The 25,136-nt window shown below is 41.1% G+C and overlaps 1 protein-coding gene across 1 annotated transcript in view; it reads right to left on the reverse strand.

Moving 5' to 3' along the window:
• LOC145405462 (irregular chiasm C-roughest protein-like) overlaps positions 1-20,692 on the reverse strand; it is a 185,318-nt gene extending 164,626 nt beyond the window's left edge. The window contains exons 1-4 of the mRNA XM_080276807.1: positions 20,417-20,692; positions 16,418-16,530; positions 3,302-3,528; positions 1,478-1,665 (exon numbers count right to left, since the gene is read on the reverse strand). Of these exons, the coding sequence (XP_080132933.1) occupies positions 1,478-1,665; positions 3,302-3,528; positions 16,418-16,530; positions 20,417-20,679 (791 nt within the window). The 5' untranslated portion in view covers positions 20,680-20,692. The remainder of the gene's footprint in view (positions 1-1,477; positions 1,666-3,301; positions 3,529-16,417; positions 16,531-20,416) is intronic.
• Between the last annotated feature and the right edge of the window lie 4,444 nt (positions 20,693-25,136).

Here is a 25,136-nt window from a genome sequence, read left to right on the forward strand (position 1 = left end):
ATTATTATTATTTATTATTATTATTATTTATTATTATTATTATTATTATTATTATTTTGCCTGTTATCTTTATTCATAAAATGCATCGTGGCCAAACGAGTCTTATCCCATTTCCTGTTAGTTATTTTTATATATTTTACCGTGTCATTGTGTTAGCAGTTTTCCAGTGCTTTAGGAGACTGAGTTTGCCATTCACTCAGCATAGACAGTTTGGTTTCATCTGATGGAACTGGGTCACTCATAGTCTGAAGTAGAAGTGAGTCTCCTTGATTACTAGTCATTTCACCCCTCCAGTCTGAAAAGTGGCCATTAACTGAGCTGGAAAAGATTAGTGATTTTTTGCCAGATGAAAACAAGCGGACTGTAGTTGATGTTCACAGTCCGGCCACATCGCCTCAAAATCAAATCCAGGTCATACCATCTATTACCTGCAGGTACAGGGGCGTGGCTAACTTGACCGCTAAAAGAGAGATTACTTTTTTTTACACCTCAGTCCTTGCCATTATTCAGGTAGCCGCAGACTTTGTGTAGAAGTGATTGTCCTAAGGGTCGGCATCATCATCATAATCATCATCATCATCATCATCATCATAGTCATCATCATCATTAATCTTTATCTTCATCATCAACATAATCATCATCATTATCATCATCATCATTATTATCATTATTGATCATTATCATCAGCATCATATTTCTTTAAAGCATTTGATATGATGAGAATTAAAGGTGAGGCGCTCCGGTCTTTTGTTGACATAAATTAAAGATATACACACTTATCGCGCTACGAGTTTGCTCGCAGGATACGTAATGAGCTCTGTTATTGTTGATGTCCGAGTCAGCCATGATCGTTCTCTTTCCATCCTTTCCCTTTCCCTGTTCTTTCTAATCCTTCCATTCCCCGCCCTGTCTGTCATTCCTTCCATTCCCCTCCTTTCCATTTCCTCGCCCTCCCATACCTTCCCTTCCCTTCCATTCTATTCTCATTTTACCACTCCCATCCTCTCCCTTCAACTTCCTTTTCTGTATATCCTCTGCCGTTTTATTTTCTTACCCATTCCTCTCGCTGACCTACCCTTCCTTCCCCATTTCCTCTCCCCTCGGCATTCCCCTCGCCTACTCGTACCTGCTGAGAGGGAAACTAAGTGCCTGCATAGAGATTTTTCGATCATTATTTCATCTCTTCTCTTTCCTCCTTTTAGCACATTGTCCCCCCATTATCTTCAGGTTTCCTCACGCCTTCCTCTTTTCTCCTACCCGACTCTTTCCTTCCCATTTTCTCTTTCTTCTTCCCTTCTCGATTCCACCTCTCTCTCATTCCTTTTTTTTTTTTTTTTTTTATACCCTTCTCCTTCCCCTACCCTTTCTTGCCTCATCCACTTTTCTCCTGTCTATAAAGTTCATCCTTTCCTTCCCTCCCTTCCTCACCTTTTTTTTTTTCCATTCCCTCTCCCTGCATTCCCTCGCCGCACCCTACCTGCTGAGAGGGGAGCTGAGTGCCTGATTAGAGGTCTGGCAGGTGATGGAGGAGTTGTGGTGTGAGCGACGCGGCGTGAAGGCGAGACGGGAGCGCACCGTTACCCTCTTCCCGTCGTCCATGATCTCCGTGGATTGGGTCACGCCCGTTCTTAGCGTCTCCCTTCTGCTGTCATCCACCCACTGGATCTGTTGGCGCCAGGAGAGAGGGGGATTAGGAGAACGTAAGGGGAGAGAGAGAGGAAGGAGAGGAAGAGAGAGAGAGGGAGGGAGAGAGGAGCACAGGAAGGAAGGAGAGGAAAACATACTGAGGGACGAAGAGAACATTGAAGGGAGGAAGAGAAAAAAGTCAGAGGAAGGTCGAGGGAGGGAGGGTGGGAGAGGAAGGAGAGAGGAATACAGGAAAGAAGGAGAGGGAAATATACCAGGGAGGAAGAGGAGAGAGAGGAACATGGGAAGGAAGAAGAGGAAAACATACGAGGGGCGAAGAGAAGAACGTAGAAGAGTGGAAGAGAGAAAAGACAGAGGGAGGACGACAAAAACAAAGGAAACAGGAATATAGCAAGGAGGACGGGAACACAGAAAGGAAGGAGAGGGATGCATGACAGAGATAACTGAAGAGGAAAGTGTGGGAGGGATGAGGAGGAGAAACGTAGTAAAAGACAGAGAAGGCAGGAACAACAGTTTTGGTGGAAGAAAAGGGAAAGTGAATGAGAAAGGAAGAAGAATTAAAGCGAAGACAGGTAGATGAGATGATGATGAGACACCGTAGTAGAGAAAAAGATAGATAGAGAGAGAGAGAGAGAGAGAGAGAGAGAGAGAAGGGGGGAGTAAGCTTGGAAAAGAAAGTAAATTGCTCGAAAAGGAGAGCATCGTTAAGGAGAGAAGAAAGGCCTGAGTAAAAATATAAAAAAAAGTGAGGGAGAAAAAAAATTGCAATGATGTATTTATGGATCACGTTTATATTATTATGTCCATCACTCCTTTTGCCCATTAATCACTTATATACAGCCAAGCCACTTCTTTTCTCTATTTTGTTTTTTTCCTCATGCCTTTAACTTATTTCTCACTTACCAACTTTAACACTTTCCCACATGCTATCCCAGCTTAATTCCATTTTCCGTACCTTCTTATCCCAAGCTGTATCTCCATTCCTGTCTCACCTCGATTCCCTTCCCCACCTCATTTTCAGTCTGTGTTTATACCTTTCCCTAGTCATCTACCTGTAATCCTGACCTATCTCTAATCCTTTCCCTTCCTTAGATAACCTCAGATGTCCCTTTCCACAGTCGTTACCCTTTATCGCATTCCCAGTATTCATGTCTTTCCCCTTCCCAACCTTTCCCTAAATTTTCACCTTCTCTAGTCTTATCTCCAGACCTTCCATAATTTTGACTCTTACCTCAATCTTCAATCGCTCTTTCCGCAATGTACTTCTTCCCCATACTTACCTCGGCTGGGTTTGGCCTGAACTCACACTCCAGCTTCACCAACATGCCCGCCGTAGTATTAAACATGGGTGTGCGTACCTTGGGTCGGTTGAAGGGCATGAACACTCCATCCTCCCCTAACATCAGCCCCTTCCCCAAGCTTTTTCCTATTCCCAACTAGTCTTTGGAGAAATACCGAAATTTAGCACACTCCACTCTTGACTCTTTCCCCAAATCTTGTAACCCAGTCCTTCACATTTTTCTACACCACAATACCTCCCCAACTTCACTCTAATATTATTCTCTAATGTCTTCACTTCTTTAATTTTCATCTCTTCTCGTCTTATGGCTGGCATTCATCCTTCCCCCGATCTCGATCCATTTCTTTAGCTCACCTCAGGCGGAGGTCGACCTCCCGAACTCTCACACTCGAGCGTCACCGTCATGCCCGCCGTGGTACTGAGCATGGGAGGCCGTACTCTTGGATGCTTGGGCGGCACGTACACAGTGAGCCGTGCCGTGTGTGAGCGTATACCCGGGATGCCCGCCATGGCACTCACTTGGCACTGGTACGTGGCATCGTCCTCCAGTAGCACCGGCTGGATGCGAAGGCTGAAGTCTCCTGGAGTGGGTGTTAGAGTGGGGGGTTAGGGTAGGTTTTGAAGTCTGAAGTGGGTGATTTAATGGAGGGTTAGGTTAGGTTTTGTTATGCCGGTACTCCAATTGCATTAACTTAGCTTAAAATTGCCATCTCTCTATTTTCATTGCTGGTTGTAACCAGGGTTTAGATATGATGCTAGTCACGAAGAAGTGCTGTGGAGAAGGATGTAGGGCCGTAGTATTGTATTTTTTTGCCATTGAGCTACCTACAGTAAGGTGTAAAAGGACAAAAGTCTTGGCCAAGTTAAGACATATGGCCTATAGTATTGTCGGCGTTAAAATTATCATCATTCTTGTAGTCTCTTAGTTATGGTCATATCATTAGAATCATTACCATATCCATCATCACCATCATCAATAGTCATTTTATCATAATTATGCATTCCTGTTTCCATCATGACAGTACACGTTATAATTTGGGAAAAGGAAACTGTATGACGCACACGCACGCACCCAAGCTCCCCCTTCCCTCTCACACACACACACACACACACACACACACACACACACACACACACACACACACACACACACACACACACACACACACACACACACACACACACACACACACACACACACACACACACACACACACACACACACACACACACACACACACACACACACACACACACACACACACACACACACACACACACACACACACACACACACACACACACACACACACACACACACACACACACACACACACACACACACACACACACACACACACACACACACACACACATTGAATAAATAAAAATCTGAAGTCCAAAGTCATCGTCGTAAATAAAAATATGGAGATGGAGTTTGGAGGAATATCGATTGAAATAGATGAACGCATTGATAAACAGAGCCCCTTCAGCACGAGTACGTTATTTTGCCCTCCGCCAGCGAAGTTGTGCAGAGGTTTTGTATTCACCTTTGATTGTTTGTCTGTTTATGTGTAGGATTTAGGGATTTCAGTGATATCAGGTGGATTGGTGGGCAGTGAGTCAGAGAAGAGTTGTTTAGATTTTGATGTGGAACCGGATGCAGGAATAAATCGTATATTATTTTTTTTTAACTTTGGCGGAGGTATGAACTCTCTTAGTGCAATCTAGTTATTTTCATGCTTCCCACAATGCTATTCAGTCGTGTACAAGGAGAACCTCTTGGTAGTCATGGGGTTAGTGAAGCTTATATCGAATCCATCCAGTACGAAAAGTTTATACAATTGTTGAATTTGTCTATATCGTGTTAAGAGGTAAAAAGGATAACATATTAAATTGCGTTTCAGGGCGAGAGGGGTTAAGATTACTTCCTGATTATGTGCAAGAGTATAGTTATGGGTCATTATACCGGGTGTCCCGGAAGTTAAGTCCAAAACTTTGGGAAATGATAGATGAGGGAATTCTAAGCCAAAAAATGTTATTTGAACATGTGTCCAAATCGAATAAAATAGTAATGTCTTATAATGCAGAATGACGCTGAGGTGCATTTTAACTTCAGGTCATATAGACTACATACAAACCACCCAGCATCATCATAATTTTACTAGTATTAGAAGATATCAGACCGTAATAGTGGATAAAAAAGAAGCGCTAACTTTTATTTGACGGCAAACGTGTGTGCAAATGAGGACCAGAAAATTGTGGGTTTTTTAAAGTTGGGTGAATAGAGTGAAGTGAATGGGACACTGCGGGTGAGGGCTGCATTCAAGGCCAGGTGGGATAATTAAGAAGGGTCAGGGTCAGTGGCAGAGGTCAAGGATACATTTAGCATAATAGGCAGAGTTATTGGTAGGGTTCAGTGATAAGGTAGCATAGTAGGCATGGTTATTAGTAGGGTAATGCAGGTAAAGGTGGTCTCATTCATATCAGTAGAGGTCAAGGATACAGTAGCACAGTAGGCAAGGTCATTGGTAGGGAAATATAGGCATAGGCAAGGTCATTGGTTGGGTTCAGGAATATACTTAGAGGTAATATAATAAGCAGAGTCAATGGTAGGGGTCATTGGTAAGCAGAGTCATTGGTTGGTGTCAAGGTCAATAATAAGGTCAGTGATAGGGTGAGAGTTACAGGTAGGGGTCTCTTATAGGGAAAAAAGTCAGGTCAGGGTCAGGGTCACAGGTAGGGTTATTTAGGTAGCCGTGGGGTCACAGGTAGGACAGTTTAGAGAGGTAATTAGGTAAGGTCAGCGATGAAGGTAGGTCAGGTAGGGTCATGACGTCAGATAAAGATACTAATAGGGGTAAGGTAGGGTAACTTACGAAGGGACCATGGTGAGAGAGAAGAGTTTTTGGTAGGGGTCAGCATAAAAGTAGGTTGGGTCAGGGTCACAGGTAGAGGTCAAGATAATGTAGGTCATGTCGGGGTCACAAATAGAATAATATTTAAGTAGAATCAGAGTTATAAGGGTAGTTAGTGTCATAGATGGAGTCATGATCTATTACAAAAAATATTGCTAAAAAAAAACTGCTATCAGGATGAACTGTGCTGGTTAGGGAGGTATAAGTTTACATAATATGTGTTCGCGAAAAATAGAGTAACTTCAGAATGTTTTATTTCGTGTTATTTTGCGATCAGGTAAGGGTCACACACTGGCACATACATCAAGTTTGGAGGTGTTTATATGCATAGGTGTGTACGGTACTGTTTTTCCACACACACACACACACACACACACACACACACACACACACACACACACACACACACACACACACACACACACACACACACACACACACACACACACACACACACACACCCACAAACACACACACACACACACACACACACACACACACACACACACACACACACACACACACACACACACACACACACACACACACACACACACACACACACACACACACACACACACACACACACACACACACACACACACACTGCGAGCACTCTCATAAACACACGCGCAGAGAGCCAGATAAACACAGACAGACGCCAAAACAAGCACCGTAATGACCCCCAAATTGTCGAGAAAAAAAAAAAAAAAATCCAGTACAGTGTAAGGTCAAGGGAAGGTCAAAGGTCAGAGGGTCAGGGGAGGGAAGGGAGGATAAGGGGAGGGATGGAGGGTCATAGGATAGATAGGGAGGATGGAGTACAGGCAAGGGAGGGATAGAGGGTGTGGGGGAGGGAGAGAGGGAGGGAGGGTGATTGGGGAGATAGGGAGGAAGGAATATAGGCAAGGGAGGGATGGAGGGTGTAGGGAGGGAGAGAGAATGGGATGGAGGGTGATTGGGGAGATAGGGAGGAAGGAGTATAGGTAAGGGAGGGAGGGAGGGTGTGGGGGAGGGAGAGAGGGACGGAGGGAGGGAGGCAGGGACGGAGGGAGGGAGGGAGGGTGATTGGGGAGATAGGGAGGAAGGAGTATAGGCAAGGGAGGGAGGGAGGGTGTGGGGGAGGGAGAGAGCGAGGGAGGAAGGGTGATTGGGGAGATAGGGAGGAAGGAGTATAGGCAAGGGAGGGTGTGGGGGAGGGAGAGAGCGAGGGAGGAAGGGCGATTGGGGAGATAGGGAGGAGGGAGTATAGCAGAAGGGGACGGTGTGTTGTGGAAGGGGGAAGATAGAAGGCAGCTTTGATTAAGGAAATGGATTGATGGATAGATTGAGTGAGTGGCATGATGGAACGTTGCCTGGATGAGTGGATGGATGGTTGGACGGTTTTGGATGATGTGATTCAGGAGGGTATGGAAAAAAGGGGACATTTCACAGCAGGCCAGCTCTAATAACAACTGGTAAATGTTATGAATTCATTGTATGTTTTTCATCTCTCTGAACAAGCGCTTCTGAAATTAACTACCTTTGGCTGTTTAGGACATGGGTCAGTAGCTGGATACAAGAAAATGAATGAGGAGAAGGATGGATGAACAAAGCTACAGGTGAATGTGGGTGGATGGAGGGGTTTTTGTGGATGGTTGGTGTGATTTTTATGGATGGAGGGGTGGATGGAAGGGCTTTTAAAGATGGATGGAGGAATGTGTTAATGGAGACGTGAATGAAAGGCCATATTGGTAGATTGGTGAGTAGGTCAGTGAATAGACTGAACACTGGACTGGATGGAGGAATGGCCGAAGTGCACAGGGGTAGAGAAAATTGACGTGACAGAGAGAGAGACTTAAGTGAGCTACGGAAATGGTCTCAAGATAAAGAAGCTGTATTTATCGTGTACAAGTATATGTTGATCTCCGAGACTATCATAAACTTAATGTAGAACTTTTGTACGTACTAGTTATGAAACGATAACTCCTAATCACTACATCCTAAATTGACTTTTTTGTTGATTAATATAAATATCATAGTGCTCCTTATGGTATTTTTTTTTTCTTTGAGGCCAATAAATGGAATGAAAGGATGTGGATGGCAAATATAACGAGAAAAGTGTGCTATTAAAATTGTACAATAGAAAAAAGGAAAGAAGAAGAAAAATAGGAAGGGAAAGAAGAAAGAAAATAGAAAAAAAAGGAAAGGAAAAATAAAAAAGTAGGAAAAAGAGCAGGAAAGAAGAAATAGGAAGAAAGAAAAAATTAGAAAGGAAAGAAGAAATAGAAGAAATAATAGGATAGGAAAGAAGAAAATGGGAAAGAAAAGAAAAATAGGAAAGAAGAAAAAAATGGGAAAGAGGAAAATAAGAAAGAAAAGAAAAATAGGTAAGAAGAAGAAATAGGAAAGAAGAAAAAATAGGACAGAGGAAAGAAAAATAGGAAAGAAGAAAGAAAAAATGGGAAAGAAAAAACAGGTAAGGAGAAAGAAAAATAGGAAACAAGAAAAAATAAGAGAAACAATAGGAGAAAAGAAAGAAAAATGGGAAAGAAGAAAAATAGGAACGCAGTAACATAAACAAAAACTGAAAGACAAATAGATTAATGCTCCCAGTTTTGGCAGACACAAAGGCCACGCTGTTTGGAAATTAACAAACTGTCGAGATAAAATAATGGCAGTTTAATATATCCGACAGCCGGGGGAATAAATAATCTGGGCGTATGTTGATAAATGAATAATGCGTGACAGCTAACCCTCACCCCCGCCTTCAATTAAATGGTAAAGCTTCTATATTTTTATTTATTGAAGTTAATGTATAGTGATGAAATGGTATAAAGATCTAGGGTGGTTATAGTCTGGGTTATTTTTGGTACTGGTTTTAAGAGTATCGTCATCATCATCATCATCATCATCATCATCACCATCACCATCATATTCATCATCAGTATCACAGTGTAAAAGCCAGTTTATGAGGTAGCGTGGTGCATTTTGGGTTGATTTTTGTTAACCTGACCATCTCCTTGGCTTTGTATGAGAGAGAGAGAGAGAGAGAGAGAGAGAGAGAGAGAGAGAGAGAGAGAGAGAGAGAGAGAGAGTCTGCAAGTGAGCGAAAGTTGCAGTGTGAAATTCCTAAAACTCTACGCTCTCTCCTTTCCACGTTTCACCCGCCTCGCCTGGATGATGGCAAATTGGGGGGTAGGAATGGTTGACTCTGACATGAAACTGATAGTCTTTGTTCAGTTTTCATCCCGACCTTTACGATCAGACAATTTGTGTTGGAATATTGGCTGTATCTCACACTCACAGGAGACTTCGTAGTGCCTCTTCTTTAGCGATTTGTTTTGTCTTTTTATACCTCATTATTGTTTTTGATGCTACTTGTATCGTTTTCATTCCTATATATTTTCCATCAGTGACATACAGAAGGATATTGAGTCCGTCTTTATAGTTGAAACACCTATTCCTTAGCGATTTATTCCGTATATTAAACCTAAGTATCGTCGTGCCTTTCAATGATAGAACATGTGTCGCGATTAAAACCTTATTAATAACATGCTAGAGAATAATAACGTGCAATAAGCTGAATGAATCGCAAAGATACAGGCGTTACGAATCATACACTGTGACTTGCAATACGGCGTTGATTCCTATCGCCGTTTGAGTGGGTCTTTATTTCCTTTAGCCCGAGGACCTTTTTTCCCGTCATATTCTTGGGGCCCTTATTCTCGTCGATTAAAGAAGCTCCCTAACATCTTTTCCTAAGCGACTTATTTTACCTATTACACCTTGCCGTCCTATTTTTTGTTACTTAAGTCATCCTAATATCACCATACTCTGCATGAATAACGTACAACACGATATGAGCCAGCCGTATCCAAAAATAAATCGGTAAGGAAGTGGTGTTAGGGAGCATTCTTAACCGTCGGGAATATGAGCCTTGCAGTCTCTAGTCAGTTTTAATTTGGGATAAACTTTTCGGAATTGAGGAAATACATAAATCCCTCTAACTTCTCTGTTACTAAGGAGCTGTACTGAATTGCATAATGTTGCTGAAATGTTGCAAGAATTAAATATAAGAAGACGTGATTGGATTGTATGTTGCAAGAATGATATATAGGAAGATGTGATTGAATTGTATGTTGCAAGAATGATATATAAAAAGACGTGAGTGGATTGTATGTTGCAAGAATGGAGTAAGAAAAGACGTGATTGGATTATATGTTGCAAGAATTAAATACAGGAAGACGTGGTTGGATTGTATGTTGCAGGACTGAAATATAAAAAGACATGATTGGATTGTATGTTGCAAGAACTAGATATAAACAGACGTCATTGCATTGTGGGGGGTTAAGAAGGTGTGGTGGTGTTGGATGAGAGGGAGTAAAAGGGTTATGATTACCTGCAGATTATGTTTGCAGTTGCACTGGAGGCGCTGTCTCCCATTGTGCGGCCATTTTTGTAATGGTGACCTATCGATTCAGTATTGTTTCAAAGATAATAAAATCCAATATTATTTCATGAACAGTAAAGTAAATTATTGTTCTTTATTGCCGTGGTATATCGATTCATGATTAGTTCATGCTAAGTAAAGCAGACATTGTTCTTTATTGGCATGGTATATCGATTCAGTACCGGTATTGTATCAGGCTCAGTAAAGTAGATTGTTTTTTCTTTATTGCGTTGATATATTTCATTCCTAATTGTTTCATGTACAATAAAGTTTATGTTGTTCCTTGTCGCCTTGACATATCGATTCGGTACCGGTATTATTTCATGCTTACTGAAGGGGATCGTTCTTTATTGCGTTGATATATTGATTCCCTACTCTTTCATGCACAGTAAAGCAGACGTTCTTTTTTTGCCATGGTGTATCGTGTCAGTACCGATATTATTCCATGCTTAATAAAGGAAATCGTTCTCTTTGCCATGATATATCGATCTAGTATTATGCATAGTAAAGTAGACGTAGTTCTTTATTGCCATACTATATCGATCTACTATTATTTCATCCATAATAAAGTTAGTCATCTTCCCTTGTGGCCATGGTATATATAGATTTAAAGCCTGGCATAGTAGCACCGTAACCCATTTCACCCATTTTCATTATTATTTTATTACTTTATTAGTGGATTTCCTGGGTAGGCAGTCAAACCATCCCTGTCTTATACTCGTTTTTTTTTTTTTTTTTTTTTTTTTAAGTTGGTCCTCTTCAGATAGACGTTTGTTTCCCCTTAATTGAAGTCATATTCACTCTTTCAGTTCGATGACATCATTTTATATAGAGTTATTGCTTCCTCCAGATGATTTTATTCAATTTTCGAAAAGCCTCAAAAGCCAACAAACCCAAGTTTTCTTAAGTCTTATTTCCATGGCATATTTTTTTTATTATTATATTCACTCTGTTGTTGCACTATTTTATTTAGCCTCATGTCCAGCAAGATTGGAATGTTCCCGTCAACCATTTCATTCCGATAACGTTCACCTGTGTGTGTGTGTGTGTGTGTGTGTGTGTGTGTGTGTGTGTGTGTGTGTGTGTGTGTGTGTGTGGAAAATTGTACTAGCGAGAGGGTTAATGAAAGGTAAATACAACCCCTCCATTTCGAAAAATCCATCCCAAGCTGAATAAAATCGTCTGGGGATAGGAAGAGCATTATAAAGTACTGTATTCCTTTTAGTGGACATGTTAATTTGTTGGTAGAGTCCCTGTCAATGTGTTTCATGGGTGGACAGTCAGACCATCCCTTTCATGTACTCATTTTAGGTGGTCCCCTTCAAATGAGAGTTGGAATTAAATTTGTTTCTCTCTCTCTCTCTCTCTCTCTCTCTCTGTGCCAAACACATAAATGAGATCCGCCCGTGTTTGGTCATTTTACACAGGAGAGTTTTATTTTTATTTTTTTTTGTCAGGGAGTGTATATATCGCTGCTTTTTATCTTCGTTCGTCGGTGTTTAAGTCTATATATCTCTTGTCTGTCTATATGTATTTGTCTGTCTCTCTGCGCATGTGTATATCGGTCTTTTTTATTCATCTGTTGAGTGTATGATTCAACTCTGCAATGAACACTATTAGACCCCCTTCATTATTATATTCCTTAGTGTATGATTCAACTCTGCAATGAACGCTATTATACCCCCTTCATTATTATATTCCTTAGTGTATGATTCAACTCTGCAATGAACGCTATTATACCCCCTTCATTATTATATTCCTTAGTGTATTCACACCCCCTTCATTATTATATTCCTTAGTGTATGATTCAACTCCCTTCATTATTATGTTCCTTCAGACCCCCTTCATTATTATATTCCTTCAGACCCCCTTATTCCTTCACTCCCTTCATTATTATATTCCTTCAGACCCCCTTCATTATTATATTCCTTAGTGTATGATTCAACTCTGCAATGAACGCTATTATACCCCCTTCATTATTATATTCCTTAGTGTATGATTCAACTCTGCAATGAACGCTATTATACCCCCTTCATTATTATATTCCTTAGTGTATGATTCAACTCTGCAATGAACACTATTAGACCCCCTTCATTATTATATTCCTTCAGACCCCCTTCATTATTATATTCCTTCAGACCCCCTTCATTATTATATTCCTTCAGACCCCCTTCATTATTATATTCCTTTAGACCCCCTTCATTATTATATTCCTTCAGACCCCCTTCATTATTATATTCCTTTAGACCCCCTTCATTATTATATTCCTTTAGACCCCCTTCATTATTATATTCCTTCAGACTCCCTTCATTATTATATTCCTTCAGTTCGTTCCTCCACCTTTTTTTTTTTTTTTTAAGGGGGTGGGGGTGGGAGAGGGGTGGTTGTTAATTGACTATATCCATTCGATTCTGACATCTAATATATAACCTTCATCATACGTCATTAATTTTCGTTTTTTTTTTGGGGGGGGGGGAGATTTGAGGAATTTATCGTGACCAGAGAGATATCAGACGAAATTAAGTAGTGGTTAATTCTTGATATATGTTTCGTTAATTTTAGTGTAGTAATATTTTTTTTTTCTTTTTACAGGTATGAGGAACAATCGTGGCTGTAGATAAGGAAGTAATGCATCTTTGAGACAGAGGTAAGATGCTGCCTTGGTTTTTTATTTATGTTTGTGTTTTAAAAGTTTCATATCATATAATTCTTACTGTCGAGGAGGATGAAAATTAACACCTTCACTACGATGATGTCTTAGTTTATTCTTCCTTTGTCTTGATTTGACACAGCTTAGAAGACCCATTTTGAACATCAGGGTTTAGGCACAGCGTCCATTAACCCCTTCCCATCAAGATATCTCTCCCAACCTGATAAACAGTTGTCAGTAGTTAGCATGAGTGTAATTTGAGACGTATTGTAGTGAAGGGACTATAAACTTATGGGGTGATTTGAAGTATATATCTGTAGTCTTGTCGGCATGTTTTTTTTTTTTTTTTCCTTCATTGAGAATATTATGAATTTGAATAAGATTTGGCGTGGATTCACGGGAATATTGTGGTGTCCGTACAAGAGGTATATTTTCTCCCCTACTCCTTTTTCGTTCGTCCTCCATCCCTCGTCCAGTCTTTCGTTTCTCTTGTTATTCTCGTCTCGTCTTGACTCAGCAGTTCGAGAAGAAAAATAATGGTTATCAACAATGTTTCTTTATTTCATTTTATTTTTCTTTATTGTGCAGTTTTAAATTTAACTATATTGTCTTTGAGACGGGGAAAACCGCTCAGTAGCGTAATATTTCTTTTAATAGCAAAACTCAGTCTCCATACGTCAACTTAATGAAGCTTCCAGCTTGCGGAGAACTGTTTCTAGGCTAATGCTTGCAAGAGTTATAGCTCAAAGAGAGAGAGAGAGATTCTTCCAAAAACACCCACAGTATTGTCGTATCATCAGAGGTTACGCATTGACATACTCCTATACTTATGTTTATTAATTCAATTTTTACTAATTTTGGCAACTGATTTTAGTTCTGGGACATTTAACAACTTGATATCGTCAAGGGGTCAGGGTCACATCAGGGTAGAGTGGAGGTGGCAAGGTTGATTCAGGTGTATTAATCAAGTTTGGGATTACACACAGCGAACCATTTACGTTGTTTAATAGCTTCAAATTAGGCTGTGTATATTATGTGTGTGTGAGGGAGGGAGATGGATGGATGGATAGACAGGTAGATGGGAGAGAGAGAGAGAGAGAGAGAGAGAGAGAGAGAGTCCCCATAACCTTCAGTAAAAGCAAAAATAAACAGCAGGGTGGATGTGTGGTAAAGGTGTGGCACTGGGGTTAAGTGTGATGACTCTGCGGCACTACGGTCCATGAGTGCCAGATGGTGCCATGACACGCAAGGGGGAGGGGGGGGCAATGGCACTGACCCTCACACGTTTACCCAGCTGGCAGGACAATGACACTGGGGTGAGGCACTGAATACTGGATAAAAATAAGTAAATACACATTCTCTCTCTCTCTCTCTCTCTCTCTCTCTCTCTCTCTCTCTCTCTCTCTCTCTCTCACACACATTGCTCTCGTTTATTTTTTCCTTATATTCATGCCATCTAAGGACGATGTTATTCACCTTAGGAGAGATTTATCCAATTACAGGGATTATATATTAGCAAATCCTTTCATTAGCCAAAATTAAGTGGAATATGATTTTCTGGTATCTGTAAGAAGATGGATGTGGCCAGAAAAAAATATATATATATATTCACCCAGATGCCACACCATCACGCGACATCCACGCTATTTTTTTTTTCTTTTTTTTTAAGGAGTTTCAAGGGCATATATTTTGCTCCTTTTCGAACGGGATTTGATGGTTACAGTTTCTTTTGGCGTTAGTAATGTGACTGAGTCCTTTCTGAAGATATGTAAATGTATTTAGTTGTGTTAATATCTCATGAATGATTGCTTTGATTTGTATTAAAATTGGCACTAACAGTGAGTGAGGTTGTGTGTGTGTGTGTGTGTGTGTGCGCGTGTGTGCGTGTGTGTGTGTGCGTGTGTGCGTGTGTGTGTGTGTGTGTGTATGTGTGTGTGTGTGTGTGTGTGTGTGTGTGTGTTTGTGTGCGCGCGCGCGCTTGCAGCTACGTACGTGCGTGTGCACGCCTAGGAAGAAGTAAATTTTTTTGCAGATCTGTCTTGGGTCAAGGTCACTTTTGATTCAGATTTCTTTTAACAACGTCTGCATTTATGGACTTGCCAAATATATTATAGGTTCAGTAGGTGGGAAAATATTTCATCTCATTTTACCGACACAGACAGCCTATATTTCCCTCTGGTTTTGCGGACACCGACAGGTCTGTTTCGTTCTGCTTTTACGGACGTTGAAGCCTCATTTTCCACTCTGTTTCAGGAACGGGGTCTGCAGAATTTTTCCATGTCGCTTCTCGTGTGCAGCTCCACGCGTCATGCACAAACGAAAATGAAAATAATCCGAAAAAAGAAATTATAGTCGACCTTGGCCTTCGAACATAATTTGATGAGTGGATGAAGTGAAATTAGTGAACTTAATGTTTTGATGATGATGATAGTGATGGTTATAAAAGTAATAATGATGATGACTAGTGTTTAGGTCACACACACACACACACACACACACACACACACACACACACACACACACACACACACACACACACACACACACATGAATAAAGTCAAAAGAGCTTATGGTTTGTCTCTGTTTACCCATTCATCTCTTTACCGTCATCAGTCTGTGTCTGCCCTTCCATCCATCCATCCAACCATCCATCCAGCCCTGTTCATACCCTTCGTCAAAGCCTATCATAGCGTAGCGGGAGAATCCAATTAATAGTGAATATCGTTCCATCCTCTCATCTGTGTTCATCAACTTCATCAGTCTAGCTATCTGTATCTATCTCTCTATCTATTTATCTATCTGTAACTGTTTTTCTGTCTGTAATTTATCCGATTATCTATTCCCGGTATCTCTATCTACGTACTGTATATGTTTGCTTACTCATTCTACTCATCGGAGGAGAAAAGTGTGTGAAAGGAGAAGGGGGAGAAAAGTGTGTGAAAAGAGAAAGGGGAGAAAAGTGTGTGAAAGGAGAAAGGGGAGAAAAGTGTGTGAAAAGAGAAGGGGGAGCAAAGTGTGTGAAAAGAGAAGGGGGAGAAAAGTGTGTGAGTAGAGAAGGGGGAGAAAAGTGTGTGAAAAGAGAAAGGGGAGAAAAGTGTGTGAAAAGAGAAAGGGGAGAAAAGTGTGTGATTGGAGAAGGGGGAGAAAAGTGTGTGAAAAGAGAAGGGGGAGCAAAGTGTGTGAGAAGGAGGAGAAAGTGTGTGAAAAGAGATGGGGGAGAAAAGTGTGTGAAAAGAGAAGGGGGAGAAAAGTGTGTGAAAGGAGAAGCGGGAGAAAAGTGTGTGAAAGGAGAAGGGGGAGAAAAGTGTGTGAGTAGAGAAAGGGGAGAAAAGTGTGTGAGTAGAGAAGGGGAGAAAAGTGTGTGAAAAGAGAAGGGGAAGAAAAGGGTGTGTGTATCTGTCTGTGTTATTTACTCAAGGTATGTATCAATGCCCTTCCATCTGTGTCTACTCATCTACTTATCTACTCACCCTCATCATCGGAGCCAATCATGGAGTATCGAGAGAACCCAGAAAGGTCTCGGCCCGTGCCCAGACCAAACCCGTCCCTGGTCCACTGTAAATGGCCCACCTTGTTGATCACTCTGGTAATGGGAGAAAAAGGTAAATTAGACGTATAGATAGATAAATAGATAGATAGGTAGGTAGGTAGATACAGAGAGAGGGAGGGGCTACTACATAAAGATGCGTAGACCATATAGGCTTTACGATCCCTACAAGGCGGTCCGGTCTCATTGCTAACAATTTGAACCGAGTCATAGAAGGAGAAAAGGATAGTGCAGAGAAAGAGAGAGAGAGAGAGAGAGAGAGTCGGGGAGTGGATTGGAAGGAAAGTGAACGGTATGAATGAAAAAAAAAGAAAAAAAAAAGAGGGGTCGGAGAGAGAGGTAGGAAGAGAGGAAGAAAGATTTAACTTGGTAAATGGGAAGAAAAGCAAAATGAAAAGTTGGATAGGAGGTTGTGCCCGAAAATATGTGAATTAGAAAGGAGGAGAGAAATAAAGGGGAAAAAACTGAAAAGTAATGGGAGAAAAAAACAGTAAAAAAGAGTCCGTGGAAAAAGGTAATGGAAGATAAAAAAGACTGGAAAAGAGAAGGGGAGAAGAGTGTGTGAAGAGAGAAGGGGGAGAAGAGTGTGTGAAGAGAGAAGGGGGAGAAGAGTGTGTGAAGAGAGAAGGGGGAGAAGAGTGTGTGAAAAGAGAAGGGGGAGAAAAGCGTGTGAAAAGAGAAGGGGGAGAAAAGCGTGTGAAAAGAGAAGGGGGAGAAGTGTGAAAAGAGGAAGGGGGAGAAAAGTGAAAAGAGAAGGGGAGAAAAGGCGTGAAAAGAGAAGGGGGAGAAAAGTGTGTGAAAAGAGAAGGGGGAGAAAAGTGTTTGAAAAGAGAAGGGGGAGAAAAGTGTTTGAAAAGAGAAAGGGGGAGAAAAGTGAAAAGAGAAGGGGAGAAAAGGCGTGAAAAGAGAAGGGGGAGAAAAGGCGTGAAAAGAGAAGGGGGAGAAAAGTGTGTGAAAAGAGAAGGGGGAGAAAAGTGTGTGAAAAGAGAAAGGGGAGAAAAGTGTGAAAAGAGAAGGGGGAGAAGTGTGAAGAGAGAAGGGGGAGAAAAGACTTGTAAAAAGATGTGGAGAAAATAGGAAGAATATGTCTGTGAAGAGGAGGAAAGGAGAAGTGAGTGGAAAAAGGGAGAGAGAGAGAGATTAAAGGAAATGTGAAAAAAAGAATGAGAAGAAAAGGGGATAGGAAAATTGCAAGAAAGGATATGAAAAGGTGTGTGCAAGAGAAAGGGAAAGAGGAGAGATTGGCAAGAAAAAGTGTGTGTAAAGACAAGTGAAAAGTTGAGAGAGGAGGCAGTTGAGTATAAAAAGTTAGCCAAGTGGGTGGGTAATAGAGCCAAAGTTAGCTAATGAAAGGAAATGAGATGAGAATGTGTGATTTGGGAGAGAAAATTTTGGAGTAGGGCGAGGAACGGGAAAGGAAGTAAGTTGAATGGGGTATCTAAGCACTTCATTATCTGAGTTCTTTCCTATATTAAATAAAATCCTCTTGCGTGAATAAGAATAATTTTAAGGGGAATCGGAATTTTGAAGTTAGTGGAAGATACTTTTTCTTCATTCATTAGCAGTCTCTCTCCTAAACGGAATTGTAATATTTTTTAAATGGGTGATAGAGGTTGCGTATAGATGAATAAAATCGTCTGGCAATTGCAATATTGTAATATCAAATGAATTACCTTACGGGAGGTGTAAATATTTCTGCACAAGGTTGATATTTTTGTTATTTTTCCTGATTTGCCTTTGGAGACCCCGCGGGAAATTGGAAAGATACTGAAGCATATATTCAACGACTCCAGATTGAGTCTCGATTAATCTAAATAAATCATTTGATGTTGGCATGAATAATAATTTTAAAAAGACCGTTCTAAGGCTGTAAAGTATAAAACGATGAGACAAGGGGAAAATGAAAGGAAGGATGGATAGGTGCGCAAGGGAAGGTGAAGAAGGTCAGTGGAAAAAAAAATGGAGAGAGAGAGAGAGAGAGAGAATATTGAGATGAAGGGGAGACAGGTGTGAAAGGAATATCGGGGCTTGAGTGGGTGGCTACCTGGACCTACGGGATAGAGATAACATATTGAAAGGTGGTGGGAGGAAACTAGAGAGAGAGAGAGAGAGTAGAAACGTTGATAAGGAAGGGAAAGTTGATGGAAGAGGAGATTGAAGGAAGGGTGCTGAGTGATGAAGACAGAGAGAGAGAGAGCAAAAACGATGATAAGGAAGAGAAAGTTGATGGAAGAGGAGATTGAAGGAGGGGTGGAAAGTAATAGGGAGAGAGAGAGAGAGAGAGAGAGAGAGAGACATAAAAACACAGACCACACAACTTAGTGTTTTACGAGGCAGTTCGGTTTTAATGAGTGCATGAGACAAAGAGAATCAGGGAAAGAGAGAGAGAGAGAGAGAATAAACTTAATCATCTCTCGAGGTAACGTGTCTCCAAACTGATGAGTCGACCTCAGCGATACTGAACCGAAATATACATAGCCGTACTGACTCAGACGAAGCCATACAACTTGAAGAATATCTGAACCATACTAAACCGACCCAAACCGTACTGAACTAAAGAGAGAGAGAGAGAGAGAGAGAGCTAAAATGCCCTAATTACGGAACTGATTAACTGGTGAACTGATCTGAAATATACCTTAAGCACAATGAAGCATCCCAAGCCGTACTAAGCAAAAGTATACCTGATCCATACGAGACATAATCACACCATTTGCAATTGAAACATACATAAGCCATACTGAACCACACCCGTAGAAGCTAAACCCCATTCGCTTAAGGCAGTCATGAGTAGCCCAGAATCATTACGAAGGCTGCGGCTGATTGGCTGATACAGGACTAGGCATGGCAGCGGACAGTGAGGTGTTCTCGATCAGTTTGACTACAGTGTTCTCCGTTGCTTCATACAGTTCATTCGGAATATTCATTGTTTTTTTATTACATCCATATATTACTTACATTGCAGTGTACGTATGACAGTCACTGCCATACAACAGGGCAGTGGATACAAAATGATAATAACCTCTCTCCCACTGTCGGTATTACAGGTGCGGTGATCGCTTGGCCCATGGTTTATAGTCACAATGGTTTTAATTCGACCACACTCCCACCAACCCTATCACCCAACTTTTACTTTGTTGGGTTGGTCAATCTTGGGCGTCCATTCGTTCGTCCCAAGTGACTGAGTTAAGTGAATATCCACTACACCATACCGAACTGACACAAATCATCAGATTTTTAATGAAATATACCCAAACCATACGGGACAGAAATATGGCCGAACAATACGAGAAAAAAAAGTCAGTTCAAACATACCCATACCATCCTGAACTTATCGAAATCATCTTAAACAAATCTCAGCCATACTGAATGGACACACTCCCTTCCCATACTGAGCTGAATCAAGATAAGCTATATCATACCGCACCAGCTTTAACTTCCTGTAACCGTACTAAACAGCAATGTGGGTGAACTGTGTTTGAGTTACTTTTAACTGACTCTACATGAACCAAACTAAGCAGACCCGAACCAGCCGAAAGCAACTCAGTGCAATATAAATGGAACTGAAATGAACCAAATCATACTGTACCGAACCGTATGAAACAGTCATGGATCTCATCCGCATGGAGGAACTACTTTGGACTCAACTGTGTAATGAGATGTGGGTGTGTTAACTTAGCTCTGTTTGTGTTCTGTTCTTCACAGATGGACCCCTCTTAACAGGACCCACCTCAGCTTTACCTTCATCCTTACTTAAATGAACCATACGAAACCGATTTGAATCATATTATAGCAGGACGTACCATACTAAAGCAACCCCAGGCATATTAAAGCAACCCAGTCCAAGCCAAAGCCGAATAGTACAAACTAAACTGTACTGATCAGAATCAGTGTACCGAAACATAAGAAACAGTTTCAAACTCACCTACATGGAAGCACCGCCGTGGACCCAACCACGGCAGTCTGAGGTGTGGGCTGTGTTGCAAAGTACTGAGCACCTTCTCTACCCTCGGGGGTCTCCACGGCTGAACCCCCCATGCCAGGACCCAGCTCAACCTTCCCTTGAACCCCCTTGGCCCCTGAGATCAGGCGACTGGGGATATTTAGCGAGGTTCCGACAACCTGAGGTACCCCTAGATGAGATGGTGGTAGGATGGCTTGTTGGTGCGTGGTGGTGGTGGTGCTCATGCTGGTGCGGCTGATGCTGCTACTGGACGCCCACATGCCGCCCTCCACGCCCACACCCACGCCCGCCCACATGCACACCCACAGCCAGGAAATCCACCACTGGAACATGGTCTGTGGACAAGAAGGAAGGGAAAGGTTATCTCCCTTCCATAATCTGGGAATAATTAATGTTTAAGTACCAGAATAATTCATGTTGGTAAACACACAAGGTGACCAAGTGGTTAGAACACTAATTTGGAGTGACAGCTTACTCATACACTTGAGTTTAGTCCCAACACACACTTATTCCCCCAGTTTTGTTCCATACTTATACGGTTGCATTCAGTACTTAGCCTTAGTGGCACGAAATTAATGCTAAGGGGTGTACCTGTTTCTGAACCATCATGCAAGCTAGTTACCAGGAGTATGTCCTGTGTTATTTGATTCTAGAAATAAATTGATTTTAGCAGTTATGAGATGTCCAGAAGTAAATTTGTTTTAGAACAGAGATATGGGAGCATCTCTTGGAGCAGCCCTGCTCGCCACTTTCATTGAGGGTTTTTGGACGCAAGATGCTGCATGCACACAGACTAGCGAAGTCCCATATGACAGTACCGGTACTGATGGTCACACAGCTGTCTTTTAATGTCATGCTTGTTCCTCCTAGATTTTACATATTACCGTTACTTGTTCAGTTTTATGACTCAAGGTATGTTTCCTCACTGTGTGTGTGTGTGTGTGTGTGTGTGTGTGTGTGTGTCCAACTTTTTAACCCTCTCGGGAACCATAAGTTTTCAATGAGTTCCTGGGACATGATCAGAGAGAATGGAGTGAAGGCAGTCCCTACTAGCACATGAATAGAATCATTCCCATGGCTTTTATTTGTCCCCGGAAATTGGTTGTATTGATATAAATTGTATACCATCATCTTCATTGATGTTTATACTGTAAGATAAGCTAATAAAAACACAAAACTGATTATTAAAAGTACATAAATGCAGTGAGAATAAACTTGTTCAAGAGTAAAAATAGCTTCAAATAACTTCCCAACATCCTAGTGCAAAATTTTGCCTGCACCGTGCAAGAGCTAAGCATATGTCTAGGTGCAGAATTTCACGAGCTTTCACATGCTGTTTTCGTAATTTTGATACAGCCAATAGTGTTCGAGTAAATTGACAAAAAATTGCTCACAGCCCCCACCCCACCCCGCAGAAAGCCGAAGGGGCACCGACTGTGTGTGAGTATTGAATTAGACACCCTCCCTTATGACGCACCAATGTTTGTCGCAATTCATGCTAAAACTTAATACTTGGTAAATATCTTTCTCCAAAATTGCCTAATCGATATCACTTCAGCCCAGAACTGATAGAGACGCTAATTGTGACCTAGTACTTTTCACACCAACTCAGATATAACGCAATTTGCATCATTGTTCCTGAGTTAAAGTTAAAATTTACTGGTACTCCTTTATTCATGCAACAAGGTTCAAACTAACTTTACTTAGAAGGGATAAATTTAAGTTTTCAGATACTTAGTCATCGGGTTACTTTTATATATATATATATATATATATATATATATATATATATATATATATATATATATATATATATTAGATAGATAGACAGAGAAAGATAGATAGAGGGAGATAGATATATTAATATTGTTTCTCATGCAATTCATATTTTTCCAAAGATCCATTACTTTCAGTTCAGATCTGCTACATTAATCTTATGATCGCTTTTGTCTGTGTATGAATATATTCGATCTGTTTTAGCCTGTCTGCCCATACATAAATTTTCCTTAGATCTGTTTCTCCCAGCCGTGATCTTTGTTTTTGCTATCAGTCTCTGGTGTCTTGTGCTTTTTATTTTAGCCAGTTTATTTTTTACATGAGGAGATAGAGGCAGATTGGAGTGGACGCTGGAATTGGCATTTAAAACGACAGGTTGGAAACGTCAGGGAAATTTTTGAGAGGGAGAGGAACTGGGTGAGGGAGGAGCAGGTCAGAGAGAGAGAGAGAGAAAAAGGGGGGGGGGGAGTTACGCTTTTCATTTTACAAAAGAATGAGTGTAAAAGTTATGTGTAATGAGGGGCAGAATGTGGGTGGTGAAAAGTGTTGAATAAATGGCGGGTGGACAAGATTGTGGGTGGAGTAGGGGTAGGTGGAATATTTAGTGGAAAGTGTGGGCGGTAAATAAGGCAGTGGGCGGGATGGGTAGTGGATGGAGGGGATTATGGTTGAGCTGAAGTGAGTGAAATGTATATTATTTAATGTGGATTATGAGAAGGATACCGATAGTGAGTGAAGCAGTTGGTGGTTGGAGTATATGGAGAGAGCAGTGGCTGGATCTTACAGTGGGTGGAGTGAGTGGATAGTGAGGTTCATCTAAGCTTACGTTCACTGTTTCATTCTTTTACAAATTTATTTTCATTTCTCAGAGTTCGTGTACTTATTCTTTCGTATCGTGATTCGTGCTTCCTTTAGTTGTCTTTATCTTGTTTCTTTCCTACGGGGAAACCGGTTAGGGATTATAGGTTTCTGCCGTTCCGTCAGTACGTCTGCAATTTCGTGTCCGTTCTGTAACTTACACATTCCTGGACAGACTTTTGATGTAACGTCATGCAGTGGTTCCCCATACTATGATAATGCTTTGCGCGAAAAAAAAAAAAAAAAAAAAAAAAGTCTGCTTCCAAGGTCAGGGTCACACTTAGGGCTCAAAGTGGGGTGCTGTCCATCTGCAATTTTGTGTCTGGCCTGTAATTTCTCTGTGCATGGACTGATTTTGATATCACACAATTGTTGCCCAAACCATGACGGTGTGTCGCGGGGAACAACCAGCCATCTACTCCAAGATCAAGGCCACACTTGAGGCACGAACCAAGTTGGGTGCTGTCCTACTTAACAGCCATACCTACATTCATGTCCGCTTTGAAACTTCCACATGCAGTGACAGATTTTTATATAACATCACGCAGTTGTTCCCCATACCATGACGGTGTGTCGCGAGGAACAACCAGGCATTTGCTCCCAAGGTCAGTTATATATGTGTGTATATCCGTAAGGGGACTTTGTATTGCATAGCAGTACTGAATGCACTTATTTCTGCCTTTCCTTTTTTTATCGTTTCTGTTTTTCTCGAATATTTTGTTATTTCCTTCTACAGTTTTCTTTTTTTAATTCATCATTCTCCAGTTTTTTTATCTTACTTTTCCAGTCTTTTCTCCTTTTCTCTAGTCTTTTCTTTCCCCCCCCACTTCCTGCATTTCCACTTGTTTCTGTACCTCCTTTTACGTCTCCAGTCTTATATTTTTGTCCTCATGCTTCACCAGGTATTTCTTTTCTTCTCACTTCTCTAATCTTTATTCTCTTCCTCTCCTTAACTTTCATAATTTTCCCCTATCCTCTTCTTTCTTTTCAAATCTTCTCTCTCCTCTCTTTTCCATTCTATTCGGCTTTTCTCTGCCTACTTCTCTAATCTGTTCCCACGTCCTTCCAACCTTCTCTTCTTTCTTCGCCTCCTTCCTTCCTTGTCCAGTCTGTTCCCTGTTCGTGGTTCCATCTTCCGTGTTTTCGCTTCCTCTTTATTTTCCTTCAATCATTTTCCATCCCTTTCTTTTCTATTTTTCTTATACGTCTCCATTTTCTTTCTCCTCTCCTTACATCATCAGTCATTTTCCTTTTTCATCTTCAGTTATTTATTATTTCTTTTTCTGACAGAGATTTTTCCTCTTTCCTCTTCACACATGTCCAGCCTCTTTGTTTTTCCAGTGCTTAATTTCGCCACGCTTCATTTGCCTTTGTTATTTTTGCCTTTAATCCCTATCTCTTTTTACTTCCCCATTCACTCCTCCAGTTAAGACATCGGAGTTACTCAACAACAGTTTCTCCAGTTTTTTTTTTTTCTCTCTCCTCTGTTCACGGTGTTTTTTTTTTGGGGGGGGTTGCTTTTTTTTTTTTTTTTTTTTTTTAGTATGAGGTCCCGCCACTTCCTCCATCTCTGTTTTTGTTCCGTTTTCTTTTTTTTTATTCTCTTCTTCACAGTCTTCTTTGTCTTCCCTAATACTCGCATCTTCCTACTCAGTCTTCCTCTCCTGTACTCCTCCTCCTCCTCCTCCTCCTCCTCCTCCTCCTCCACCTCCTCGCCATCCACACTGTGCATTGTGTAGATTCCACGTTATGTCCACAGACTTCCCATTAACTCAATGTACCGGTTTATAATGTCATGCCGTAACTATTATTTTATTTGTTTACTCTCTCTTTCAGGTTACTCAATCGGGTAGCTTATAGATAAAGTATTATAGAATGTGACTTTTCCTTTCCATTGTTTCCTATAAAATTTCCATGTCAGTTTTTCCATGCTGCATGGTGGTTTTTCTCACTTTTTCCTGGAGGGTTTGGTGGTGGGGGGAGCCTTCTTGCTTTACTATCCTTATCCTTCAGCATGTAGAGTTAGATCTTGTAGTCATAGTTTTAT

This window comes from Coenobita brevimanus, chromosome 67 (genome assembly GCF_032717465.1).
Source record: "Coenobita brevimanus isolate Jiangsu-jjx chromosome 67, ASM3271746v2, whole genome shotgun sequence".
Taxonomy (NCBI): domain Eukaryota; kingdom Metazoa; phylum Arthropoda; class Malacostraca; order Decapoda; family Coenobitidae; genus Coenobita; species Coenobita brevimanus.